Below are 24,911 nucleotides of genomic sequence, written 5' to 3'. Positions count from 1 at the left end.
TTAATAATGCAACTACTTTAAGACTACTTCAAGGGTCCTTATTCATACTGATGGGGATTTAACTGCATAAACATATGAAAGATGCTACTAATATACTGGAAAGTACACTGGACTTGTCGATAGAAGACCTGGGTTTTAGTACTGGCACCTTCATTTACTTGCTGGCTTTGGTCAAGTTCAACTATGAACCTTAGTTTCCTCATTTGCAAAGTGGAGATGATAAGAAATGAAGGAAAGCTCTATATTAAGTGTGAACTATTTTTTATTATGAGGATTTGAGGCTCTGAACTGAGTTCCTTTGTCTTCTGTATCAACCTCCAACCAACAAAAAATTAGGACCCAAGAACTCCAGCTCAGTCAGAACACTAGGGTGCTACCTCCTTGCTTTTCTATCCTTCTTGTGGGTAAGGGCTGATGGAGATCTGTTAGTAATACAGGGTTAATATTTGTTGCTAATGAAGACAAGGTCATAGGCATGGTCCCTTCCGAGTCAGGTAGCTATATTCTGTTTCATGCTAACTATACCCTTGGCATCCACCAGCTGTCTTGTAAGCATATGTGCTATTTGTCACATTCGAGGCCTGGATAAGAGTATATAGAACACTCAATGGAAGTCTATCTCCACTGTTGGAAGCCCAACTCAGACAAAATTATGCTCTTAAGTCTGCATGATAATACATTACATTTTTGTGCATATTATTATGTGTACAATTATTATTATTGTATAGCACCCCTATACTTTCCCAACTTCTACTTATGGATAGGTCCCCAGATGGGTGATTACTCCTAGGACTCAAGGCTGTATCCTACAGCAATACAAAAATTATAGCTCATGAGCTCCTATTGGTGTGCTTTCTATTAACAATCATGCAGTAGATTCAATGCACTCCTAGCAAAGGCATTCCAAAGGACTAGCAAGAATGATATAATTATCAAAACATTTTTTTGATAAACCTAAAAAACACCATCCCACAAATGTACACTATGTCCAGGGGGAAAGTGGCCAAAACTTCAAGTACAGTGCTTGTAAGGCATTTGTGTACAAAACACATATGGCCCAGGCAATTCAAAATTTCAACACATTATGCATAGTTTTTGTGTCCTTTCATACCTCTAGCTTCAAAAGAGTTGCAATTCTTGTCTAGGGTACCGCTATGCTCCTTCAGAAAAGCAGAGACCTTTTCCCTAGGACTCAAAGAAACCTCCTCATTTCTGTTTCCTCAGAGCCTCTGCCTAAGGCTTGCTATTTTCCAGGCAGGAAATAGGAAAGAGGGGTCCTTTGGCTCCAACTTTTTTTTTTTTGGTAAAAAAATTTCAATTAATTAATTAATTAATTGATGCTATTTTTCCATGGTTACATGATTCAAGTTCTTTCTCTCCTCTTCTCCTACCCCTCCTCCTGTTGGCACCAACTTTGTGAGACATGACACTCTCACTTATGGTGACTATACAATACATTTTCCAACTCTTCATCTCTTTAGGCTAGGTCACAACTAGGCAATGACCAACTGCCCAATAATCAATTACCAAAAAGTTCCTGATGGTCCAAGCAGATTAGCATGCAGGGAAAAAGTAGAGAGGGAACTATTCCATAGAGACAAGTTAACTATCTATGGCTAGCCCAAGATTTTCCTTGACTTTCATACGCAAATGAGCCACTCAAAGTCTCACAAACTTTACAAAGTACAAAAGAGCTAATTCAAAGTTTCATATTTTTTACAAACTGCAAAATGATTCACCCAGATCTGAAAAAAATCCACTTTTAATTTCATTGTCTCTATTACTTGCCTCTTTCATCTTTTGAATTTACCAGTATGAAAGGGGCACACCCTTACACATAAAAACTTTCATAGCTTACATTTCTATAGTGTTTTAAGGGTCACAAACCTCAACCACCACCCTCTGTGGGTCAGGGAGTATTACTATCCTCATTTTCTAGATGAGGAAACTGAAGCTCAAAGAAATAAATGATTTGCTATTATTATCCACACCTAGCCAGTAAGTGCCTGAGTCAATCCTCTAGCTCAAGGCTTTTGACTCCAGATTGGCCTTCTTTCCACTGTACCTTTCTACAAGGAAAAGGCATGTGTAATGTAAAATAATGGAAAGAACTATACTAGGAGAGACATCTAGGTGGCTCAGTGGATTGATGGTCAGGAGGGTCCTGGGTTCAAATATGACCTCAGACATTTTTTAGCTGTGTGACTACAGGCAAACCACCTAGCCCAGTTTGCCTAGTTCTTGCCACTCTTCTGTCTTAGAGTCGTTACTAAAAAAGAAAGTAAAGGTTTAAGAAAAAAAAGTACTATACTAGGAGATGGAAAACATGGCTTCTAGATTTTTTGCCTCTGTAATTAATAAGTCATGTAGCTTTAACTTAATTATTTCCCCTCTCTGGACCTCAGTTTACTCATGTTTAAAACTTAGATGTTAGATTAGTTGTTTTCAGGATTCTTTCCAATACTAACATTTTATGGTTTTGAAAAGTATTAAGGGTAAATTCAAGATGGAATCATTTATGGAAAAAAGAAGAGAAAAGAATAGGAGCTTAGAGGTGCCACAGATGCTGTGGGCCATAAGGGAAGGAGGAACTTGAGTATAGGAATTGAAAGGGGATCTCCCAAAAGGAGATTGGTGCCAAAGTGGGGATGTGAACAGAGAAATACAAAAATGGCCCACACAGTCCTGTGGTTTTGGGCGGCTGCCTACAGGGTGAGTGGGGAGGCTGTACCAATTTGTCCTGGCACACTGATTTTCCCATTGTCCCCAGGGCTGGGGCTGGGGCCCTGCCGAAGCATGTGCCCTGATGTAAGTGCCTGCTGCTGTCAAGGGGCCGGCTGGCTGCCTTGGCAGCAGCACATACAGTACTGGGACTCCACGTCCTGGGGATAGACCAGGTCTCATCTTACAATGGAATCATTGCACCCATGGTGTCATCTTTCCCCTGCTCCCACCTCTGCCCCTTCTGCACACTCCCTTAGGGGCAGACGGAAGAATCCAGAGAGAGATAGAGTGCGCTATAACCCCCTCCTTCCTATTCTCATTCTCATCACCTCCAGTCACTTCCCAGTATCTCTTGGGTTCAATTTAACTTTATTAAATTTTGTTTGAGACTTCTGAAGTCTTTGGATTATTAAAGGGATCCCAGGGGAGAAATGGCTCAATGGCACAACCCTTTGCTAAGAACAGAGGGCCCAAAGGCCTTTTAGTCAGAGGTCTGGTGTGCCTTCTGGTGTCTCCTTCAAAGCTGTAGGCCATATTTGAATCTCTAGAAGAAAGGTTCTTGGTTGGAATATTTACCTAAAGCCTCAGTTCATTTTACTATATATTAGTTGGCCAAAGGTCAGGGGTGGCTCAGCACCATATATTTAAGTCTCAAGAAAGAAAAACTTTAAAGTCCCTCAGTCACCTTCTATGGCACTGTGAAAGTCAGGATTCCCCTCCCCAGGGGTCTGGTGTATAGATAGAGTGCTGCACTTGAAATCAGGGAGACTTGGGTTCAAACATTTTCTGATACTTTCTAGCTGTGTGACTGAGAGTTTAACTTTAACCTTTCTGAACTTTAGTTTTTTCATCTGTAAAACGGTAATACTTTTAGTGTCTACCTCATAGGTTTGCTTTGAGGCTCAAATGAGATGTGTGTAAAAGTGCTTTGCAAACTTTAATGTACTATCTAAACATCTATTATTATCAATTAATCAGTGAGCATTTATTATATGCCCACTATATGCCAAACATTGTGATAAATCACTTCCAGGATATGAAACTAAAATAGCCTCTGCCCTCAAGGAGCTTATATTACATCTAATCTATGTCTTGTAAGAAATAAAATGGATATAAAAAGATAGATTTAAAATATTATGGTTTTAAAGGATTTATTGGTATCCATTAGAAAAATAAAGCCACATGCCTATTAAGAGTCAGTTTGAAAGTTGCATGCATCCTGTTGCCTCCTCCTCCCATCTTGACTCCTGCTCCCAAAGTCAGAAAAGAGGAAGTACCAACCCAGACACTCACTATTTATCCTTCTGTTTACATTATTACGTAACTGTCTTGCATCACCATGTAAGACAGGAAGCCAGTTGGATCATGGGAAATGTAGTTCGAAAGAGCCCTAAACATTCACAGGAAGTTTAGATCAGGGACCTCAAAATTAGTTCAAGGACCCCCCAAATTTCCAATATCACAGTCTCTATCTATCTTCCCATCTATCAATATTGTTATATGTTGGAGATACTACATCTTAATTACCATCTGGAAAGCAAAATCTTTGGATTGGAAGAATAAAAATCCTTTACACCGATACTGCTTTCTTAAAAATAACTTAAACTTACATAGTGTTTTAAGGCTTACAAAGCCTTTTATTTACATAATTTCATTCTATCATCATATAAGCTGGTAAAGTAGGTAATAGGAGTTTCTCTTGAGGCAATGAGATGGTGCTGTAGATAAAGAATGCTGGGATGGAGTTGGGAAACCTGAATTCAAATCCAGCCTCAGCTATTTCTTTATCTATGAGACCTTGGTCAAGTCATTTAACCTCTACCTGTCTCAGTTTCCTTATATGTATAATGGGGATTATAATACCTACCTCCCACGGTTGTTATGAAGCCTAATTTTAAGCCCAATGTTCTCCCCACTGCCTTATACTGCTTCTTTTTTTTAGTTTTCAAAGCATTTTCATATGTAAAATATAATTTGATCCTGCCATATTAATCCTTGAGAGGTGTGTAGGGCTGATATTTGCTATACTAGGTCAGCTGCTATGTGGTTTATATATATATATATATATTTATTACATTTATAAATTATATACTTATATTTATAGGAACACAGAATGTTGGAGTTGGAAGGGACCTAATTCAACCCTATCCTTTTTAAAGATGAGGAAATTGAGGCTTAGAAAGGAGGTTAACTCATTTGCTTAAGGTTACCCAGCTAGCATGTAGCAGAGTCAAAGCTTAAACTCCAGTTTCTTAACTCTAATTCCTTTTTACTATTATAGTGCCTAACATATTTGTGCCGAATTTATATTTTTCAAAGTTTTTTCATCTGTACCTTCTCATTTCATCATTATAAACTTTCCATGAAGTAGACAAGGCAAGGATGAACAGAATAGGCAATATTTCAGAGTTAGAAGAGACCTCACAGGCTATCTAGTCCAAACCATACCTAAGCAAGAATCTCTTCTACAATTTATCTGGTAAGTAGTCATCTAGTCTTTGCTTGAAGTCTCTACCCTTCTAAAAAAGTCCATGCTACTTTGGGTTATAGCACAACTGTTAGGATGCTTCCCTTATAGCAAGACTAAACTGAATGAATGTTAAAAAATATTTTTTTACCTGTAATTGGGAAATATTTAGAGAAATAAATAAAATATAATAAGAATGTAAAGAAATTTAAAAGATTAAACCAGCATCTTCACAGCTTTCTCCTATTGCTCCTAGTTTTGGCCTTTAGAGCCAAGAAGAACATGTCTAATCCCTACTCCATATGGCATCTCTTTACTTGAAGACAGCTATCATGTTTCTCCCAAATCTTCTCTTCTTTAAATTAAGCATTCCTTGTTCCTCCCACCAAACCTTACTATGACAAGGGAGTCAGAGACTTTATACTATCTTGGTCACCCTCTTCTAGCTTATCAATATCCTTCCTAAAACGTGGTATCCAGAACTGAACTTAGTATTCCAAATGTGGACTGAGCAAAACAAAATATTTTAGGATTTCTGTCTTCTTAGTCATAGACACTGTCTCTATTAATGCAGCCCAAGATTGCATTAACTTTCTTGGCTACCATAGCTACCACTAACATGTTGAGCTTGAGGTCACTATAATCCTCAGATCTTTTTTAGATGACCTGCTGTCTAGCAATGTTTCTTTTATGTGAAGTTGCAAAATTCCATATTTGCTTCTACTAAATTTCATCTTATTATATTTAATCCAATTTCCTAGCTTGTTAAGATCTTTTTGGATCTTAACTCTGTCATGTAGGGTATCAGCTTATCCATCCTAGTTTTGTGTTCTTTGCAAATTTGGCAAGCACATTAATGTATGCTTTCCGCCAAGTGATTTATGAAAATGTTTAAGAACTGATAGGGCTGATTAGAGATCTAATCCCTATAATCTAACCATATTTACCTTCCCCATCTCCCATAAAAATTATCTTTGAACCTTCAAGGGGAACCTAGTTTAGGAGATAAGGAGTTGTCCTTAAGTTTTGAGGGGCTCTTTGTAGAAACTATTCCCTTCTGCCTTGCCCAACTTGATTTTGGGCTTTCCTAAGGTGAGGACCAGTACATCCGGAGAAGGAGTTTTTCCAGTCATCCTAGGACCATGATGGTGACAAAGATGATGCGCAGAGACCTCTCTGTGGCCACACCAGCACCCCCCTCCGGGCAGTTGCTCTCTTCCCCCTCTCCACCACGCCTCCCTGCCCCTCGGTGATTACTCCCTCCCTGAGCTGAGCACTCAGGCCACTCCCCTCCCTTTCTCACTCCCCTGTCTAGGACTAGGGCCTGCTGGAGGGTGGTGGGGTACTCCTCTCCCACCACCCAGCCCAGTCCCACTTCCTAAAAGATCTCCACTTTCTTCTTTTCTTCCCCACCCCAGCAGCCAGTCTGCTGTCACCCCCCAAAGACAGACCACACTCCCTCTGCCCCCTGCTCCCATTCCTATGAGGGTCGCAGCCTAATAGGCAGCTCTGGGAGACTGGATACAGAAGCGGGTCCCCATGGCAGCAGGAGCAGCTGTGGGGGGGCAGCACCCCCCCCAACATAGTGGGGGGATGGGATGGGGCCTGGCATGGGTCCCTAAAAGTTTCTCCATCATTGTCCTAGGATATTCACAGGTAGTTACCACATTCCTATGTAGCCAGACTAAGGAGACCACTGGAGCCCTTCGGAAAGACAGGCCATCTTTAAATGTCTTAACCTGGCATTCGAGACCCTCCATGATTTCTATCTGCTCTCTCCATTCAGCTTAACTTTTCCTTTACATAAGCTCTATGCTGTAGTCAAACTTGACTATCCCAGAGAGGTCCTATGCTTTCTCATGTCTAAGCCTTTGAAAATCAGGGTTACAAGAATCAAAGAATCAAAGTTTAGAGGCCATATAGTCAACTCCCCTTATTTTATTGATGAGGAAACTGAGGTCTAAGGAGGTGAAGTGAAGTAAGCTGTCTGAGGTCATTCAGAGAGAAGGTTGTAGGTTGGAACCTAGTACCTCTAACTCAAGAGTTAGTGCCCTTTAAACTTTCCCACAATACTACTGCTCTGATCTTTCCCTGATCTGTTATCATAGCACTCTTTATTCTTCTTATGCATTTATCATATTCTATGTAGAATTCTATTTCCTTATTCCATATTAAGTATGTGTCTGATCACCTCCACTGGAGAGTAAATTCTCTGAGAATGAGGATTTCATCATTTGTAGCTTTGGATCTGTGGCTGTGCCTGTTGTTATGCATTGTACACAGGAGGGGCTTAACAAATGAATTACTAAATAGGACTGGCTTCCAGAGACAAATGTATAAGGGAGCAGTCTGCATGATGCCAGTACTTGCTACTCTAGAACTATGGCATAAATAAAGTTTGGCTTTCCTCCTGCTTCTCTGGCCCCTAGGCAAACCAGATGCATGGAAATCAAGAGGGAGGCCTGCCATTTTCCATTGCCTCATTCTCAGTTCCTCTCTTTTTACATCCTTCCCTCTGGCTGATCAGGGGCAATGGAGTTTAGTTAGGGTCTTAGAATTATAGAGCTAGAAAAGACCTTGTAGATCAACCCCTCTTTTTTTTTTTATATAATTGAGGAAACTTGGGCCTAGAGAGGCAATAGGATCATGTATTTAGAGCTAGAAGGGACCTTAAAGGTCATTGAATCTGACCCTCTCACTTTACAGAAGAGGAAACTGGGACCCAGTGAAGTTAGGTGACTTGTTCAGGATCATGCAGCTAGTAAGGATCTGAAGTAAGTAAGCAGGATCTGAATCTAGCTGTTTTTGATTTTACACGGAATTAGTGAGAGAGACACCATTAGAGCCCAAGTCTCCTGAACCTCAGTCTAATATATTTTGTTCTAATTCATATTGCTGCTTTCTCAACCAAGAACTCCCCTGGGGAGTTCATGCTAGGTCACATGAAAATTGGAGATGAAGGCAAAAGGATCAGCAACCCTGTCCCAGAAAGGGCTGGCCTACATGTAGTTGAATAGTTACAACGTTTGTGGTAGGATATGGGGAGAACCAAAAGCCCCTCTTTTCTCTCTGGCTGATCAAAACTCTCTCTCCATTCTCTCCATCCCAAAGCTACATAAGACAAAATCCTCATTCTCAGAGAGTTTATTATCCAGTGGAGGTGATTAGAAACATACCTGAGGAAATAGAATTCTAAATAGAATGTGATAAATGCATAAGAAGAGTAAAAAGTACAATGAAAACAGATTGGAGAGAGATCTGGCAGTTCAAAACTCTTCCTCCATTCCCCCACTCCCTCAATTCTTCTTACTTGCTAGTGTGCCAGCCGTCTCCACCATTATGGTTCCTTTTTTGGAGGGATTTTGTTTCCTGAAGCCCCCTGTTAAGATGAGTACATATCTTGACTATCTCGGACTATTTCTGAATCTGTAAAGTAGGGCTGGGATGGCTAGTCCCTAAGGTTCCTTCTAGCTTTGACATTCTATGATTCTATGATTCTTGTGATCCAGGAGGGTTAGACATTAAGCCATAGGCACCCATTAACACCTTAATGTGGCTTAGTTTATTTCTTGGAGGACTAGGACTTGGGACAGGTAAGATTTAATGGTAGGGAAGGATTAGGGAGCAATCTGAGGGCACTGAGATTCAAATGGGATACCCTAGGACTTAAGGACATTAAATACCACGTAGGTTTGGATGCTTAAAGGGGATAGAGGTACCCATAGACTTACAGAGGAGAGTGCACTGATTCTCAGAGACAGAAGACCTAATCTAGTTTTTAATCTGCCACTAAATATCTGTATGAACTGGAGAAATCCTTCATCTCTCTGGGCCTCAGTTGTACAATGGAGAAAACAATCCCCTGCTTTTCTCTAGATGAGAATCTAAGGAACGAATGAAGGCTAAGACCTTGGGGAAGTAAAAAATACTTTTTTTTATGTCAGATTATTGTTAACAAAAACCTTTTTTCCAGAACCTGGATCCTGAAGAGGCTATTGAAAAATTATTCCCTCTGAACAGCTTCAGGCTATCCCAGTTCCAAGTGGTTGTCTTTAGGTTTTCAGATTTGATCCTCGTCTCTGGTGCCCTAGGTTTAAAGAGACAAGTTAGAGAATACCAGATTTTAGGAGTCACTCTGTCTTCAGGAGAAGAGCATTCTCATCCCAGTAAAGCCAGAATTGTCCCTAAATGCCTCTCTGAGTATAGAAAATGGTGGAGAGAAGTGAAATCAAGATGCTGTCTTAGCAACTCAGGTTCTGGGATCTCTAGAGTTCACTTCCTTAGGCAGGCCTAGGCACGTTTGCTTTCAGCTGCTTTCAGCCAGGTCTAAGGAGGCCTAAGGAAGGAGAGCAAGAACTGGAGGTTGGAACAGAAGTGACTGAGGCCTAGGGAGAACCCCAGGGAAAGCTTGGGGGAAGATCAGAACTTAGAGAGCTCAGCCCCAGCTAAGGCCAGTAGCAAGGCTCAAAAGGACTCCAAGGCTGGGGAGGTTCTGTTCATTGTAACTGGCCATTCCTACCCAAATTCCCCCCACAGCTAGATCAATCTGGGACTAAATATTGTTTATCTTTTTCTGATCACTCTTCTTACACTTTCACCTTTACAGCAAGTCTAGAGGCCAGAGAGAGAGTATCCCTTTAAAAGACTGGCCAGGGGGCAGCTGGGTAGCCCAGTGGATTGAGAGTCAGGCCTAGAGACGGGAGGTCCTGGGTTCAAATCTGGCCTCACACACTTCCCAGCTGGCAAGTGAGCCTAGAAATCTACAGGGTGGAATGCTCTATTAATCATTTAGTAATACCTGTTTGGTGTTGAGCCAATCATACAACTCATTTAGAAAGGGTTGATTAATTTGCCATATCCATATTTCCATGTACATACACAGTCATAGGAATCTCATGGAAAGTCTCTTTAAATATAGAGGAAGAGGTAGACCCCTGCGTTAGAGAGCTTTGTTTTAATCCCACTTCCGTCACACGATTCAACTCGACAACATTCATTAAGTGCCTATTACAGGCAAGGCATAATATAAGGGGAGGGGAGCCTGAAAAAATTGTCCTTGCTGGCAAGGAATTTACATTCAATTAAGGCTTAGGCAAGTTATTTAACCCCTTTCCCCCTCAGTTTTGACCTCTTGTAAAGTGGGTCTAATAATATCTGCTCTGTCTATCTCAAAGGTTGTCTTGAGAATCAAATGAGCTAGCAGGGTAAGACCTTAGGGTATTATGCATACCAATTAGCTCCTCATCCCTTGAAGGTGAGAGCTCAGTACAGTTAGACTTTTTTGAGGAGCAGACCAAGTGCCAACCCTGTGAAACTGACTGATAATGTTCTAATCATTTAGAACTGCAAGTCCCTGCCTCGGGTGGCACAGAAGATGTTGCCAATTTGTTGGAGAATCAATTCTCAGCTGGAGACCCAAGTCTAGAGGAGGAGAGGGCACTTTATGCAGACCCAGTCCCTCCAGAGAAGAACCTGCAGCTCCATTATACTGATGGCAGTGAGGCTGAGAATTGGGAGAGGAGAGAGGCTGGGGGGGAGCCCGGGCCCCCTGCTGATGCTGAAAGCCACCACAGCCCAGCTTCTGATCCTGAAGCCAATACCTCTGTCTTAGAGTCAGCTCTGCCTTGGGAAGCTGCTGCTGAGGCTGGAGCTGGAAGGGAAGAAGAAGCCCCTGCAGAAGCAGGTGCTCTTCCTGAAGAAGGAAAAGGGGATTCTCTGGAGGAAAATCAGCAGGAACTTATAGAGGGAGATGGTGCAGGAGGGGAAGAGGCAGAGGCTAGCTCTGAAGAAGGAAAAGGAGGACCCATGGAGGAGAAGCAGCAGGAACTCATAGAGGGAGATAGTTCAGAAAGAGAAGAAGGGGTCGGGGATAGTCCGCTGAATGGAGAGGTTGTGATGGAGGGTGGCCCGGAATTTCCTAGTGCAGGAGAGGCTGGAGGCCCAGCTGAAGGGGGAGAGGGGGCCATTAAAGAGATAGGAGAGGTCCCAAGAGAAGAAGAAACATCAGCAGCAGAACCTGAGCCCTCTCCCAGTTCAGAGCATGAGGATGACCAGGATCCTATGAGAGAAAATGGAGACCAAGAAGGCCCAGAAAGTATGGAGGCAGAAATGACACAGGAAAAGGAGTTACCCAAGGCTGAGGCTGATGCAGAGGGATCTGGGAAAGGAGAGCAAGAACTGGAGGCTGAGACAGAAGTGACTGAGGCTCAGGGAGAACCCCAGGGAAGCTTGGAGGAAGATCAGAACTTAGAGAGCTCAGCCCCAGCCAAGGCCAGTGGCAAGGCAGAAGACACTGAGAGCTCTGGCGCAGGGCAGGAGGCTGAGTTGCTCTCTGCTGAAGGTCAGACTTCACTGGTAGCCAGCCAGGAGCTGGAGGAGGCATCTTCTGAGGAACAAAAAGAGGAAGAGGAAGGACACCAGTCTAATGAGAAGTCTGAAGAAGATGCTGGGGAAGCCAGCTCAGAAGAAGAAGGAGAGGTTTCTGAGGAAGTTGTGGCTGCCCAGGAAGAGCCAGGAGCCACAAGCCATGAGGATGAAGAAGCCAAACGGGGCCCAGAGGAGGCAGCTTCAGCTCCTGAAGATTCAGAAGGTCCAGATTCTCCAGGCAGGTGTCAGGGTGAGGGGATTCTGATAGTTATCCCCTAAGGAGAGGAAGCCCTAGTATTCCTAGGCTGAAATAGGGTCCTAATCCTCCCTATTGTGTGGGCATTTGCTATTGGCCCTGTAGGCAGAAAGGAGTGGAGGGAGTAAGGTCCCCTGAGAGTCTTCACTGCTACATGACTCTGAAGGCTAACATGAAGCTCCCCATAGCCTCAAATAGGAATTTTTGCAACTGGGGCAAACCTCACAAACTTCTCCTAAATCAGGAGGAAAGAAGGACACCCTTACTTTTGATGGGGAGTAAGAGGGTTTGAACAGTGCAATAAAGCAGAATTCCTGCTAAAACTCAAGGCCACTCCTTCCCCCAGGACACAAACCATCTAGTAGTTTCCACAGAGGCAGACTGTCATAGTGGATAGAGAAGTGGCCTTGGTGTGAGGGAGATCTGTATCACCTCTAACACATACAGGTTAGGTAATGCTGGGTAAGCCACTTAACCTCTTAGTATCCCGGGCAATTTACTAGGACTATAAATTACAGGGAAGGTAATTACTTGCCTTGGAAGAGGGAATTTCTTATATCAATGAAATCATAGCCAATCCTTATTCTGATTATTGTATTCTTGATAACTAGGTTCAAAGATCAGTTTTTTTAAAACTTGGCATAAACCTCCCCTCTAAATTCTAGGAATGGGTAGGGGTGGAGTTGTAAATCTTACAACCAACAGAGAAAAAGAAATTTTTTTGACAAATGGATTAAAAGAGGGCTTGATGGTATAATCCCACCTCCCCCAAACAACCCCCAAACATTCAGCCCCTCAGCTCTCAAAGTATCATGTTAGGTCTGAAAGGGATTGTAGAAATCATTTATTCCAACTCCTTTATTTTAGAGGGGAGAAAACTGAGGTCTTTAAGTGGGAGAAAAAGGAACTTTCTCTCTGAAACTGAGGGTGAAAGGAGGTCATCATGGAACTCAGATCTCAGAAGACTCATCATATTAGAGCTGGAAGGGACTTGAGAGACCATCTCATCTAGTCTCCATCATTTTACAGAGGAAAAAACAGAAGTCCTATCTGTATCAGACAGGACTAAGAACTCGGGTGTCTGGAATTTTCCAAGTTCTGTGTTCTTTCAGCTAGATTGAAATCCTGCTCATCTGGAGCAGAGGACCTCGGTCTCATTACTTAGGCTGAGTAGCTGAGGGGGAGATTGCTCATGGTCCTTTTGGGTATATTTTGGCCCCAATTTTATACCTCCCCAGGCTCTCACAGGAAGGAAAATTTGAGGAGCCTGGCTGGGGATGTGGGTGGGGAGAGTATAAATCTTAGAGGGAAAGGAAAGATTCCTGAGATTGGGAGGGCAGCTGCATCCACAGGGAGGCACAGCCCCCCAGCCATGACTGAAGTACTGTGTCTTCTCCTGCCTTGACTTTCCTATAGCTCCTTTTGTCAGGAAAGTTTGAGAAGCCCTGGAAGGGTAAAACTTGGAGGGGAAAAAAGGGTCCCTAGAAAGGAGGAGGCAAAAGTGTGCTCTGGAAAGTTATGGCTTACCAAAAGGCCTACCAAAAGTGCTGTTTCCCTTTCCTTCCCTTCTTTTGGCAGAAGGTACTTAAGGACAGCTCCTTAGGAGCCTCCCTCCCTTAAGTCTGGTTCATGGATTGATTAGGGCTGGTTCCTATGCAGGAATGTCCCTGTTAGTATTAAAGGGACTGGTTTACTGAATCAGGGCTAGGTCTGACCCATGGGACTTTGGACCTCAACACTCACTAAAAGGCTTTTCCTTCTTCAAGTCACATTTTTGTCCTGATCTTCTTTGCTGAGTCTCTGAAATTCCCAGCCTTCTTCCTAGGGGAGTACAACTGTTTTAAATTTTCTTCCCTGAAGCAAAGAATTTTTTTAATAAACAAAAACTTTTTTGTTCCATTGGAGTAGAGACAGCTAGACTCTTCATGTCAGAGCTTGGCCTAGAACTAACTCCGAGAAAAGGAGAAGGCTTCATAGATATAGTTGTTTTTTTCTTAAAAAATTTTTTTCCTCCCAGATTACTTGTCAGTATAATTTAAAAAAAAATTTTTTTTTAACCCTTGTACTTCGGTGTATTGTCTCATAGGTGGAAGATTGGTAAGGGTGGGCAATGGGGGTCAAGTGACTTGCCCAGGGTCACACAGCTGGGAAGTGGCTGAGGCCGGGTTTGAACCTAGGACCTCCTGTCTCTAGGCCTGACTCTCACTCCACTGAGCTATCCAGCTGCCCCCTGTCAGTATAATTTTTTAAAGATATTTTATTTTCATAATTACATATAGTAACAATTTTCCACACACATTATATGAAGTTATAAGATCCGAATTGCCTCCTTCCCTCTGTTCCCTCCCCACTCCTGGAGATGGTAAGCAATTTGATCTGGGTTATACATATACCATCATGCAAAGCATACTTCCATATTATTCATTGTTTTAAGAGACTACCTATATAAAATCAAACTCCCAAATAAAAACACAAATTAATTAAAGTGAAAAATAGCATGCTTTGATCTATATTCTGACTCCAACAGTTCTTTCTCTGGAGGTGGATAGCATTCTTTGCCATGAGTCCTTCAGAATTGTCCTGGATCATTGCATTGTTGAGAGTAGCTAAGTCTTTCATGGCTTATCATTATACCATATTGCTGTAACTGTGTACAATGTTCTCCTGTTCTACTTATGTCACTCTGCATTAGTTCATGGAGGTCTTTCCAGCTTTTTCTGCAACCATCCTGTTCATAATTTCTTATTGTACAATAGTATTCTGTCACCATCATATACCACAATTTGTTCATCCATTCCCCATTTGAAGGAGATACCCTCAATTTCCAATTCTTTGCCACCCAAAAAGAACTGCTATAAATATTTTTTCACAAATAAAGTCCTTCCCCACAACATTTTTTTTGTCTCTTTGGGATTCAGACCTAGTAGTGATATTACTAGAACAAAGGGTATGTATAGTTTTATAGCCCTTTGGATGTAGTTCTAAATTGCCCTCCAGAATGGTTGGATCAGTTCACAACTCCACCAACAATGAATTAATGTCCCAATTTTGCCACACCCCTCCACAATTTATCACTTTTCTTTATTGTTATATTGGCCAAACTGAAAGGTGTGAGGTGGTATGAGGCAAAGAATTTTAAAGAAAGAAAATAGATCCAGATGGGAAAATGCATTACTGCAGAAACAGGGATTGTTTAGCTTGGGAAAGAGAAGGATGGAGGTAAAGGAGGACTGGGAGGGGAAGTGGGCAGTTAATAATAGGCAAAAATTATATGGAGGAAGGTGGTGCAGATGGTGATCAACAGCTGTTCTCTAATTTCGTTGACTTAAAAGAAAAAGAAGCTGGTTTTAATATGTAGTTGGATAGAGTTAAGATAGATTTTAGGTGACACCTCCTTTTCTGAAGGACAGTCAACTGTATAGTTTTGTCCCAAAGTGGGATGATGGACTAGACAACTCTGGTTATGGTTATAATCTTGATCCATGAACTAAGGGGTCTTGGTTCCTTTGATTCCAAGGCAGACTGTAGTTAGCTACAGCAAGTGACTGTGATGGTATAGACCTCAACTCCCAGACTCTCACTCAGAAGTTATCAGATCAAAGATTTAGAACTATGAAGTATCTTAGAGGTCATCTCATCCAAACACTTCATTTTACAGATAAGAAAATTAGGTCTCCCTGAGCCAAAAAGTACCAAGTCAAGTTTGAACCCAGGGTTTCCTGAGCCAGGATTTTATCCACTATACCATGCTGCCTCTTAAGTTATATTTTCCAGCAGAGCTGTAATCAGGAATGGGTGCATGACCAGACCTTTTTCCTAGGAGTTGAAATTTAGAGCAGAGTGAGGATAGCCCTTTAAGTTCTTCAGTAGCATAGAAACAATCAAACTTAGTACCTCATTAGGAAAAATGATTAGTTAAAAAAAGAAGCTACTAGACAGTGGCTTCTTCCTCCTGGTTAAGCAGGTTCCTTCCTGGTCTGGCAAGACTTTGCTCCTTTCCCTGTGTCCTCCCCACCCTAGGAGGTCTTCCAAGCATCAGCCTCTGGTGTCCCATGGTCTATGCAGTCTTTCCCCAGATGTAGTCCTCTTTTTCCCTGACACCCCAACTGAACTGAAGCATTTCAAGTGACTTTCCTCAGGCATATCTTATCCTAGTCACTAATATTGCTCTTGGTGGCTCTGCTCTACAGGGTAGCCCCCTTAGTTGGTGATGATCTCTTAGGATCTAGGTAGAGCCAAAGCAGCTTTGTATGTTTTTTTTTTTTAAATCCTTAACTTCGGTGTATTGTCTCATAGGTGGAAGAGTGGTAAGGGTGGTCAATGGGGGTCAAGTGACTTGCCCAGGGTCACACAGCTGGGAAGTGGCTGAGGCTGGATTTGAACCTAGGACCTCCTATTTCTAGGCCTGACTCTCAATCCACTGAGCTACCCAGCTGCCCCCAGCTTTGAATGTTTTTTAAAAAATTAAAAGAATTTTTATTTTCCCAATTATATATAAAAATAATTTTCAACACATGTTTTCCAAAATTATAAGATCCAAACAATCTCCTTCCCTCCCTTCCCTCTTGCAGCTGGGAGATAGAAAGGTCTGGGCCATACATGTATCATCATGCAAAACATACTTTATTAGTCATTGCTATAAGAGCACACTCATATAAAACCAAAACCCTAAAATAAAACTGTAAATACACTGATATAAAAGATAGTATTCTTTGATCCTCATCCATCTGATTCCAACAGTTCTTTCTCTGGAGGTGGATGGCAATCCCAGTCATAACTCCTTCAAAATTGTCCCAGATCATTGCATTGCTGAGAGTAGTCAAGTTTTCACAGCTGATCTACAATTTTGGTGTTACTGTGTACAATGTTTTCCTGGTTCTGCTCATTTCATTCTGCATCAGTTTATGGAAGTCTTTCCAGTTTTTTCTGAAATCATCCTGTTTATTATTTCTTATAGCGCAATAGTATTCCATATACCACAATTTGTTCAGCCATTCCCCAATTGACATAGCTTTGTACATTTGTCAAGGAAAGCAGTGTGAGGTAGTCATTTGGCTGCATTCATGGGGGTGGGGGGCGCAGAGTGGCAGACCACTCTGATTGTCTCTATCTGTGTTCCGATGTACAGATGTATTGGCAATGTAGAACTTAAATAAATCTCTTGAGACTCTTTGAGCACAAGATTTCAAAAGGAAAAAGGAGTCAATGAGAAAGGTTCCTTTGCTCTAACTTCCCCACAGTCACATTCCCTTCCCAATCTCCTGCTTCTCTTCAGAATGAATGCACAGATCACAGAATTTCTCCTTTCAGCTGCTTCAGTTATTCTGGGCTCCAAATGTTTTGGGACTGTTTTCTGACTTCCAGCCCTACAACTACCTATTGTTATGAACTTATCCTTGCTCCTGTGTTAATGGGTGTTTACAGACAGGTAGGTGAGGAGAAGGTAGAATAACTCCCATTCCTAGTAACATATTTGCATTTTAACAGGCATCATCCCAAGAAAATGCCTTTTTGTATGAATGATCTTAATAATGGGCACTGGATGACATCACAGGAAGGTGAACAGGAGATATTATTGGCAAAAGGGGCTTAAGTGCCATGTGGCAAAAGCAGATACATTGGACTGGGCCTGCAACTGAAATGTTCTGGACTCGCTCTAACCAGCTTGCTAGCCATTGTTAAATTTTTTAACACTTCAGAAATTGTCAGTCCTTACAAATCAGGGCTTAATTTATTGTCTTGTTTATTACCCAGACTTAAGAAAGTGTTAATAATGCAAATTTAACTTAAAGGTGTGTGTTTACATTTCTTTCTTCCCCCTTCCCATGCTAACCCTGTTGTTAAAGGTATACCAGCATGTGCCTTATTTTTTTATAATCATTGCTTGAGCTCATCAGGAGGGCAGTAGGCAGAAGGCTCATGGGATAAGGTCATCACCAGACTGGAGGGCTGGTGACTGTATGCTAATAATAATAACTCATTTATATAGCTCTTTAAGGTACATATGGTGTTTTAGATCCATTATCTCATTTGAGCCTCACCACACCCTTGGCCTGTTGGGAGTCCTATGTCTGTCCACATGCAGAAACCACATCAGGGATGAAAGATTGGGTTTGCATGAGAGGGAAGTAAGTCACCCAGCAGAGGCAACCACCTCTACAGGGTGGCAATGGGAAGGTAGATAGGTGAGTGGTATGGATTGATAGTATGGGAAGACTTAGAAGGGAAGAGGTTTTTAGGGAAATATGTCTCAAAACTTCAGTAACAGGATTAACCTTTTTTTCATCTAAATGTTCAGATGGACCCCACTTTAAATAGCTCTATAAAAATCTAAGTTTACAGAATGGAAAAAATTGGAGTGATCATAAGACCCAAAAAGCTTTCCTGTAGGTTTTTTTTCAGGAACATTATCTCTTTAGGCCTAAAATAGAATTTTCTTTATATATAACTTTTTTTCTTAGGGTTGGGGGATGTTTTATCAATGCTGGATAGTTTTTTTTCCCCCATTGCTATAGCTTCTTAATGACTCTTTCCTATGTCCAGTAGAATCCTCCTTTTTTCCCCATTTTATTTAATTAATTAATTTAGAATATTTTTCCATGGTTACAAGATTCATGTTCTTTCCCTCCCCTCCTCCAACCCCCTCTTGTGCAATTCCACTGGGTTTTACATGTGTCATTGATCAGAACCTATTTCCATATTATTGATATTTGCATTAGGGTGATCATTTAGAGTCAATATCTCCAATAACCCATATGATCAAGCAGTTGTTTTTCTTCTGTGTTTCTCCTTCCATAATTCTTACTCATAAGTCCCTCAGAATTGTCTAGGATCATTGCATTGCTGCTAGTAGAGAAGTCCATTACATTTGATTGTACCACAGTATATCAGTCTCTGTGTATAATGTTCTCCTGGTTCTGCTCCTTTCAGAATCCTCCTTTCTACCAAGGAAATTTGCTAAATTAGAAAAATCAAGTCATTGGCTATGTCTGAAAAATGTATACCTTGTTCACCACCTCTCTGCTAAAAGGTATTAGGTACAATTCATTGTCAGTCCCCTGAAATCAGACATTTATCTACAACTTTTCAGGCACATACCTTATTGGAATAAAATGAGTTAGTCTTTATTTACTAAGATTAAACCCTACCTCCTTTGTGGGCCCAAATAGAGAAGTTTGTGCCTTCCTAGAACTTTTCAGTTGCAAATCTAGGACCAGTGGAAACAAGGCTTTCCTGTGGCCTCTCTACCCTTTGATATCCTCAAGTGATCAAGGTGGACCTATTTTGGCTCTGAAAGGTCTGGGACAAGGTCAGTTCTACTTGTCTAGAAGCCATTCTGGGTATAAATGGGATGAATATTTGTTGCTTGACTGATCCTTCCTTACTTAGGCACTTTGGTAGATTCAGCTCTGCAGGTTCCTTTTGCTGCCCAATATCCTTGGGGACATTTGTTCTCTTAGTGCCTGGTTCTATTGTTTTAATTCTCTTCACTATATTGGTATGTATTGGTTTCCTTCTTATCCAATGTGCTCACACCATAAGATCCTACATAGATGAGGAAACTGAGGCTTAGATGGTTTAAATATCTTGCCCCGGTCACACAACTTGTAAGATAAGATGTATATTTCTTTCCTTTTGTCTGCTATGTCTTTCTGGGTTAGTCCCCCTTTGCCTACTGTGTGCATTCTACCTTCTGCATTAAGTGGTGTAAGGAAGACCCAGCTTCCAATCTGGCCTCAGACATTTAACTAGTTGTATAAACCTGGGCAAATCTCTTAAGCTCTGGCTGCTTCAGTTTTCTCATCTGTAAAATGGGCGTAATAACAGTACCAATTTCCCAGGGTTGTTGTGAAGATAAAATGAGAAATTATTCATAAAATGCTTTGCAAATGGGGGCAGCAAGATAGTTCAATGGATTGAGAGGTAGGCATAGAGATGGAAGGTTTTGGGTTCAACTCTGGCTTCAGACATTTCCTAGCTGTGTGCCCCTGGGCAAATTACTTAACTAGGTCTTACCACTCTTCTGCCTTAGAAATAATACTTTGTATTGATTCTAAGACAGAAGGTAAGGGTTTAAATTTTTTTTAAATGCTTTGCATGCCTTAAATCATTATATAAATATCAGCTATTGTAGTTTTGAGTAGTAGTAGCTGCTGCCATGCTCAATGTCAAACTTCCTTTACATACTCTACCCAGTGATATTAGCTCTTCTCTGCCCACAGTACCTAGCCAACCTCACAGAATTTTTCTGAGCAGAGCATTCTGTAAACCTTTCAATGGCTTATAAATATAAGGTATTATTATTTGTTTATCCTCTATCTGCTGTATCTAGCTATATTGGTTCCTTCACTGCTTGACTGGATTTATTCCTCTGTGCAAGGTTTAATTGGTTTCCCAGTAACCTGCTGTGCCTAATTGGGGTATGATCCTGGGCTCTTCTTAGGTTTGCTATATATTATCTGCCATCTCAAACCCAGAAGTTATGTGGCACTTAGGGTGGGACAACTACCGGTTGAATTTTGAACTTCTCTCCACTTTTCAGCCTTAATCCCATTCTCACCTTTACTAACACAGTCACAAAATTCACAGGTTAAATTCTGTCAACACAAATATAATTAAAGTTTTGTAGCAGGGATTACTGCTTCAGGTAAGGCTCATGGATGACCTATAGGTGATTTCAACACTGGGATTCTAGGGTACAACTTGTAGGATAGAGATCTGTTTTGTTCCTAGGGTGTCAGCAACTCAGTGCTTAATGATGTAGGGAATATAAAAGAAGTATGAGACAGGGTACATGTCAAGGGCTGTAGGCTGAATGGGCCTGGAAAACCCCCATGTACAGTTAGAACCAGATTAAAACATAATTGGGAAATGTTTAAGAAAGTAAATAAAAACTATAATACAACATAGATATGAACTTATGTGTCCTGTAGGGATTAATTTCAGTTTATTACTGCTGCCCTGTAGGACCTTTAAGTGTAGTTGGGCAGGTGTCTTATCTATGTGGGGGAATAGTGTCTCTGAAATCAGCCTAGACAAGGTGTGGGGAATCAGTGCTCATCTCTGCCCAGTCCACAATGCTCTCTGTCACTTTTTTCAGTTGTCCCTTTTGAGAATGAAAGGGCCAAAGCTGGCCAAAGAGAGAAGGCATAAGAAGAAGGGGGACAGGGAGACGCTCCCAGAGACTTGGGTATAATTTCTGGGGAGGACTGATCTCATGCCTGAGACACTAATGTCCTGCTATTTCTTCCCAGAAGAGACAGAGGATGTAAGTGAAGCACCTGTAAGGGACCGTTCTCATATAGAGGAAACCCTGATGCTAAAAGAGGACAAGCCAGCTGATGACTTTTCAGGTAAGGAGAGAAAGCCTGTGAGAGTGGGATGAATTTCAAGGAGAGGAAAGACTGTCCAACAATGACTTATGGGAAGTATACATATCAGAGCTACATGCAAGTCAATGTGATCTGGGGCCATGTCTACAAATTTTGAGGAAATTTATAATAAATAAATCACTCAAGACCATGGAGACAACTTATCTTCATTAAGCTGGATTCTGAAAGATGAATTCGTACTTTAGATAGGCTGATAGGATAAGGGAGGGTATTCCAGGTTGGGGGAACACTATAAAAGCAAGGGTGGGCAAGTGGGAATATGCATAGCACATTCCTGGGGAGATCTGTGACAATCTCTATGGTGGCATTGGAAGCATCTTCATTTAGGGGACTTCTGTGATTTGTCCTGACAATTGTTATTCAATCAATCAATCAAGAATTGGGCTTAGAATGTCCAGTGATTGATTTGGCCCTAGAGTCATTTTGATCTCCTTCAAGATGTCGGAACTAGAAACATTGTTGGCTCCATGAGGACAGTAGGGAGAGAATGCCTGGGTACAGTGTTCTATACCTTCAGAACATGTGCAGTCTACTAAAGGGATATAACCATAATATATATTATTATATGGTGAGTTCATTAGAAAAGTGCTATGTGATGTCAGAGGGGGAAACTTTTACTGGCCAGGAAGCTGGATGGTCTGTTCTGATGCCTTAAATGCTCAGCTGAATTTAGTTTGGTCTGCTAAGAAGACAAGAAACATTTCACAAAGTATTCAGCAATGTTTTCCAGAAGCTGATTTCCTAAACTTTTTATTATGTTAAGTAATCCTTCTACTGAATTCTGACTTTGCAACCTCATCGTGGTGTGAGAGATGGAAAGAAGTAAATAGAATTCCCATTTACTTTGGGGCACAGAAGCTGTTAAGTTAAACTGCTCCATTCTTCAGAAGGCCTGGACTGAAAGGTACCCATCCCACAAACGGGTGCTGGCTAGGCAGGAACTCCAGGTAGGCTGGGCCTCTCCAGTGGAATCTTTAATTCAGAAGTCCAGGATTGGATCACACTGCTGGGGAGATCTTAAAAATAGATCTAGGAGGCTTTTGAGAAGGTTTGGCTCAGAGGCAGAGGGATGGAGTAAATGCCTTTCTGGCTTGAAAAATGATATTATTCTTTGTGTGGCAATGCAATTGCTAGTTGGGAATTTACATCATTGGGATGAAGAATGTGGTTATAATGACCCTCTACCCTCCATCTGTGCAAATAAGTAGCATTAATACATAGAGTAGGGCTACCTGGAAAACCACAGCAGTTGGCAAAGTAGGTATAATGCAGTCATCCAGAGGACTGGTTTGTTCTGGTTGGGTCAGGAGGACTTTAAGATGGCATATTAAAGCAGTTTGGAGCTTATCTCTTTTGACCCTTTTCTTTTTTCCTCCCTGGTAACTAGGGGTGATGCAGCGGTTAAGAAAGATCTACCATTCTTCCATCAAACCCCTGGAGCAGTCCTACAAGTACAATGAACTGAGGCAGCATGAGATTACAGGTAAGCCTGATCATATGAAAGGTCCTGGGGCAAGAGTCCTAAGGCTCATGGGGTGGTCAGGCAACCTTAGCCACTCCTCTCCTTCCTTTACCAGTATCCTGCTTAGAGATCTGAGCCCAAGGGGATGTCCTTAGGGGGTCCTACCCAGAAATGAAGCCCAGAGGTACAAGGTCAGAAGTTCTACTTCATTAATCACTCAAGTTGCTAACCCCTAAACTGAAGTCAGTTTCCTTTACAATCTAATCATGGGTATGATTTTATGAGATGCCTGTAGGTACAGAAATTCACTTTTTACTTCTACCCTCAGTTCATCCTTCTGTGGGGCAGGTCAGTTGGCTTCCAAAAGGGATAACTCCAGATTGGGTTCTGATTCTAAGTGCCTGCATCAATAATGCCATTGACCAGAGGCTAGGGAAGCAGAGAGCAGGGATTTGAGGTGAGAATTTTCCTTTTGGACTTCACTTTCCTCTTCCTGGCCCCTGGCATTCCTCTGGCATGCTTCTCCTGCCAGTCTCCAGTGTCTCCTACTTTGATATTACTATGGCTCTCATGCCCTCTGGTGAAAAAAAGCTGAAACAACAGTGTCCCCTACCCGAACTTCATTCTCCAATGAACAATTCTAATTATAGTCTCTCAGAAAGCAAGCCTAGGAACCCAGAGTTCATGTTCCCTCAGTTTCACTGGGCTGTGTCTAAAAACAGAAGGACTTTCTTTATGTGAGCTACCCTGGGAGTGAGTGGGGAGTTACAGAATCTCTTCTGAAAGCAGATTCTTTCTTCCACCCAAATGAGACAGACATTCCTTAGTAGTCTCACCCTTCTTTCAGGTTGATACAGTATATCTCTTCCTGTAGGTCAGTCGATCCCTGCTTATTGATGAATTATTATATGTTTAGTGCAGTATACAGGGAAACATGTGACATGGACTGAACCCTTAGCTTTGGTACATGGTTTTTAAGTAACATCTATATCATACATACAACTCTACCAACACATTTTTTAAAAGCACTTGCTCTCTGCAAGATACTACCCATTGTGGGAGAGGGAAGGGAATAAGATGGAATTCCCATTCATTATAGGAAATTTTTTTTGGGGGGGGACAGAAACTCTTATTTCAACTTGTCCCTTTACCCAGCAGCACTGGGCTGAATAGTCCCTATCCTACAAAAAGTGCCTGGGAGGGCAGGAGTTCTGGACAGTCTGAATCTCTCCAGTGCAGCAGCCCTGAATCCAGAAGTCAGGAGTTGATCCATGCTGCTGTGGGGCCCTTTAAAAACAAGTCTAGAAGGCTTTTGAGAAGCCTTTTCTGTCTTCCAAAGCCATATATAGCCATCACTTGAATCCTGAACTGCATGCTACTTATTGATTCTTAGGGCAGCAGAATTATAAGAGCATGGGATCATAGGATCCTAGAACTGAAAGGGCATTCAGAGACCATCTAGTCCAGTCCACTTTTACAGATGAGGAAACTGAGCCTGGAAGAGGTTATGGTAATTGCTTGCCAAGATCACACAGGTGTTAAATGGCAGGCATAATTTGAACCCAGGTTCTCTGACTCTAAAACAAGACTCTTTTGTAGGAGTTCAGAGAAAGAAGAGATCAGTAAAGATTGAAGCAGAAAGACAAGAACTTTATGTCCTACAGATCAGAAACTCAATCATAGGATTTTTAGTTAAAGGGGAACTTAGCAATCATCTAGTCCAGTGATTCCCAAAGTGGGTGCCACCGCCCCCTGGTGGGCACTGCAGAGATCCAGGGGAGCGGTGATGGCCATAGGTGCATTTATCCTTCTTATTAATTGCTATAAAAATCTAAAAAAAATTTAATTTCCAGGGGGCTAAGTAATATTTTTTCTGGAAAGGGGGTGGTAGGCCAAAAAAGTTTGGGAACCACTGATCTAGTCTAACCCCTTTCGTTTTATGGAAGAGAAAGCCAGGCTGAGGCAGGCTTTCTGAGGAAGGCTTCCCTGACTCCTAGATTTACATAAGAGCTCCTACTTCCCATGTGACCCAGTCTTCAGTGACATATTGAAGTTTTTCTCTTCTATATTCTTTTAATGGAACAGTTGTTCCACAAAAGAAAACTGGACTATAGAACTACCATATTGGATCAGTTCCATGGTCCATCCAATTGGGTTTTCTGTTTCCAACAGGAACACTAAATGATATTCATGAGAATTTATTGTTCTCTTCCTCAATAACAATCTTCAAAGTTAATTAAGGAC

At 41.6% G+C, this 24,911-nt stretch overlaps 1 protein-coding gene across 1 annotated transcript in view; it reads left to right on the top strand.

Annotated features, from left to right (window-relative positions):
- SRL (sarcalumenin) overlaps positions 1–24,911 on the top strand; it is a 68,993-nt gene that overhangs the window by 31,763 nt on the left and 12,319 nt on the right. The window contains exons 2-4 of the mRNA XM_044658058.1: positions 10,533–11,795; positions 21,068–21,166; positions 22,593–22,688. Of these exons, the coding sequence (XP_044513993.1) occupies positions 10,533–11,795; positions 21,068–21,166; positions 22,593–22,688 (1,458 nt within the window). The remainder of the gene's footprint in view (positions 1–10,532; positions 11,796–21,067; positions 21,167–22,592; positions 22,689–24,911) is intronic.

Source organism: Gracilinanus agilis, chromosome 1 (genome assembly GCF_016433145.1).
Source record: "Gracilinanus agilis isolate LMUSP501 chromosome 1, AgileGrace, whole genome shotgun sequence".
Lineage (NCBI taxonomy): Eukaryota > Metazoa > Chordata > Mammalia > Didelphimorphia > Didelphidae > Gracilinanus > Gracilinanus agilis.
The sequence above is the reverse complement of the archived record's forward strand: the minus strand, read 5'-3'. Positions and strand labels throughout refer to the sequence as shown.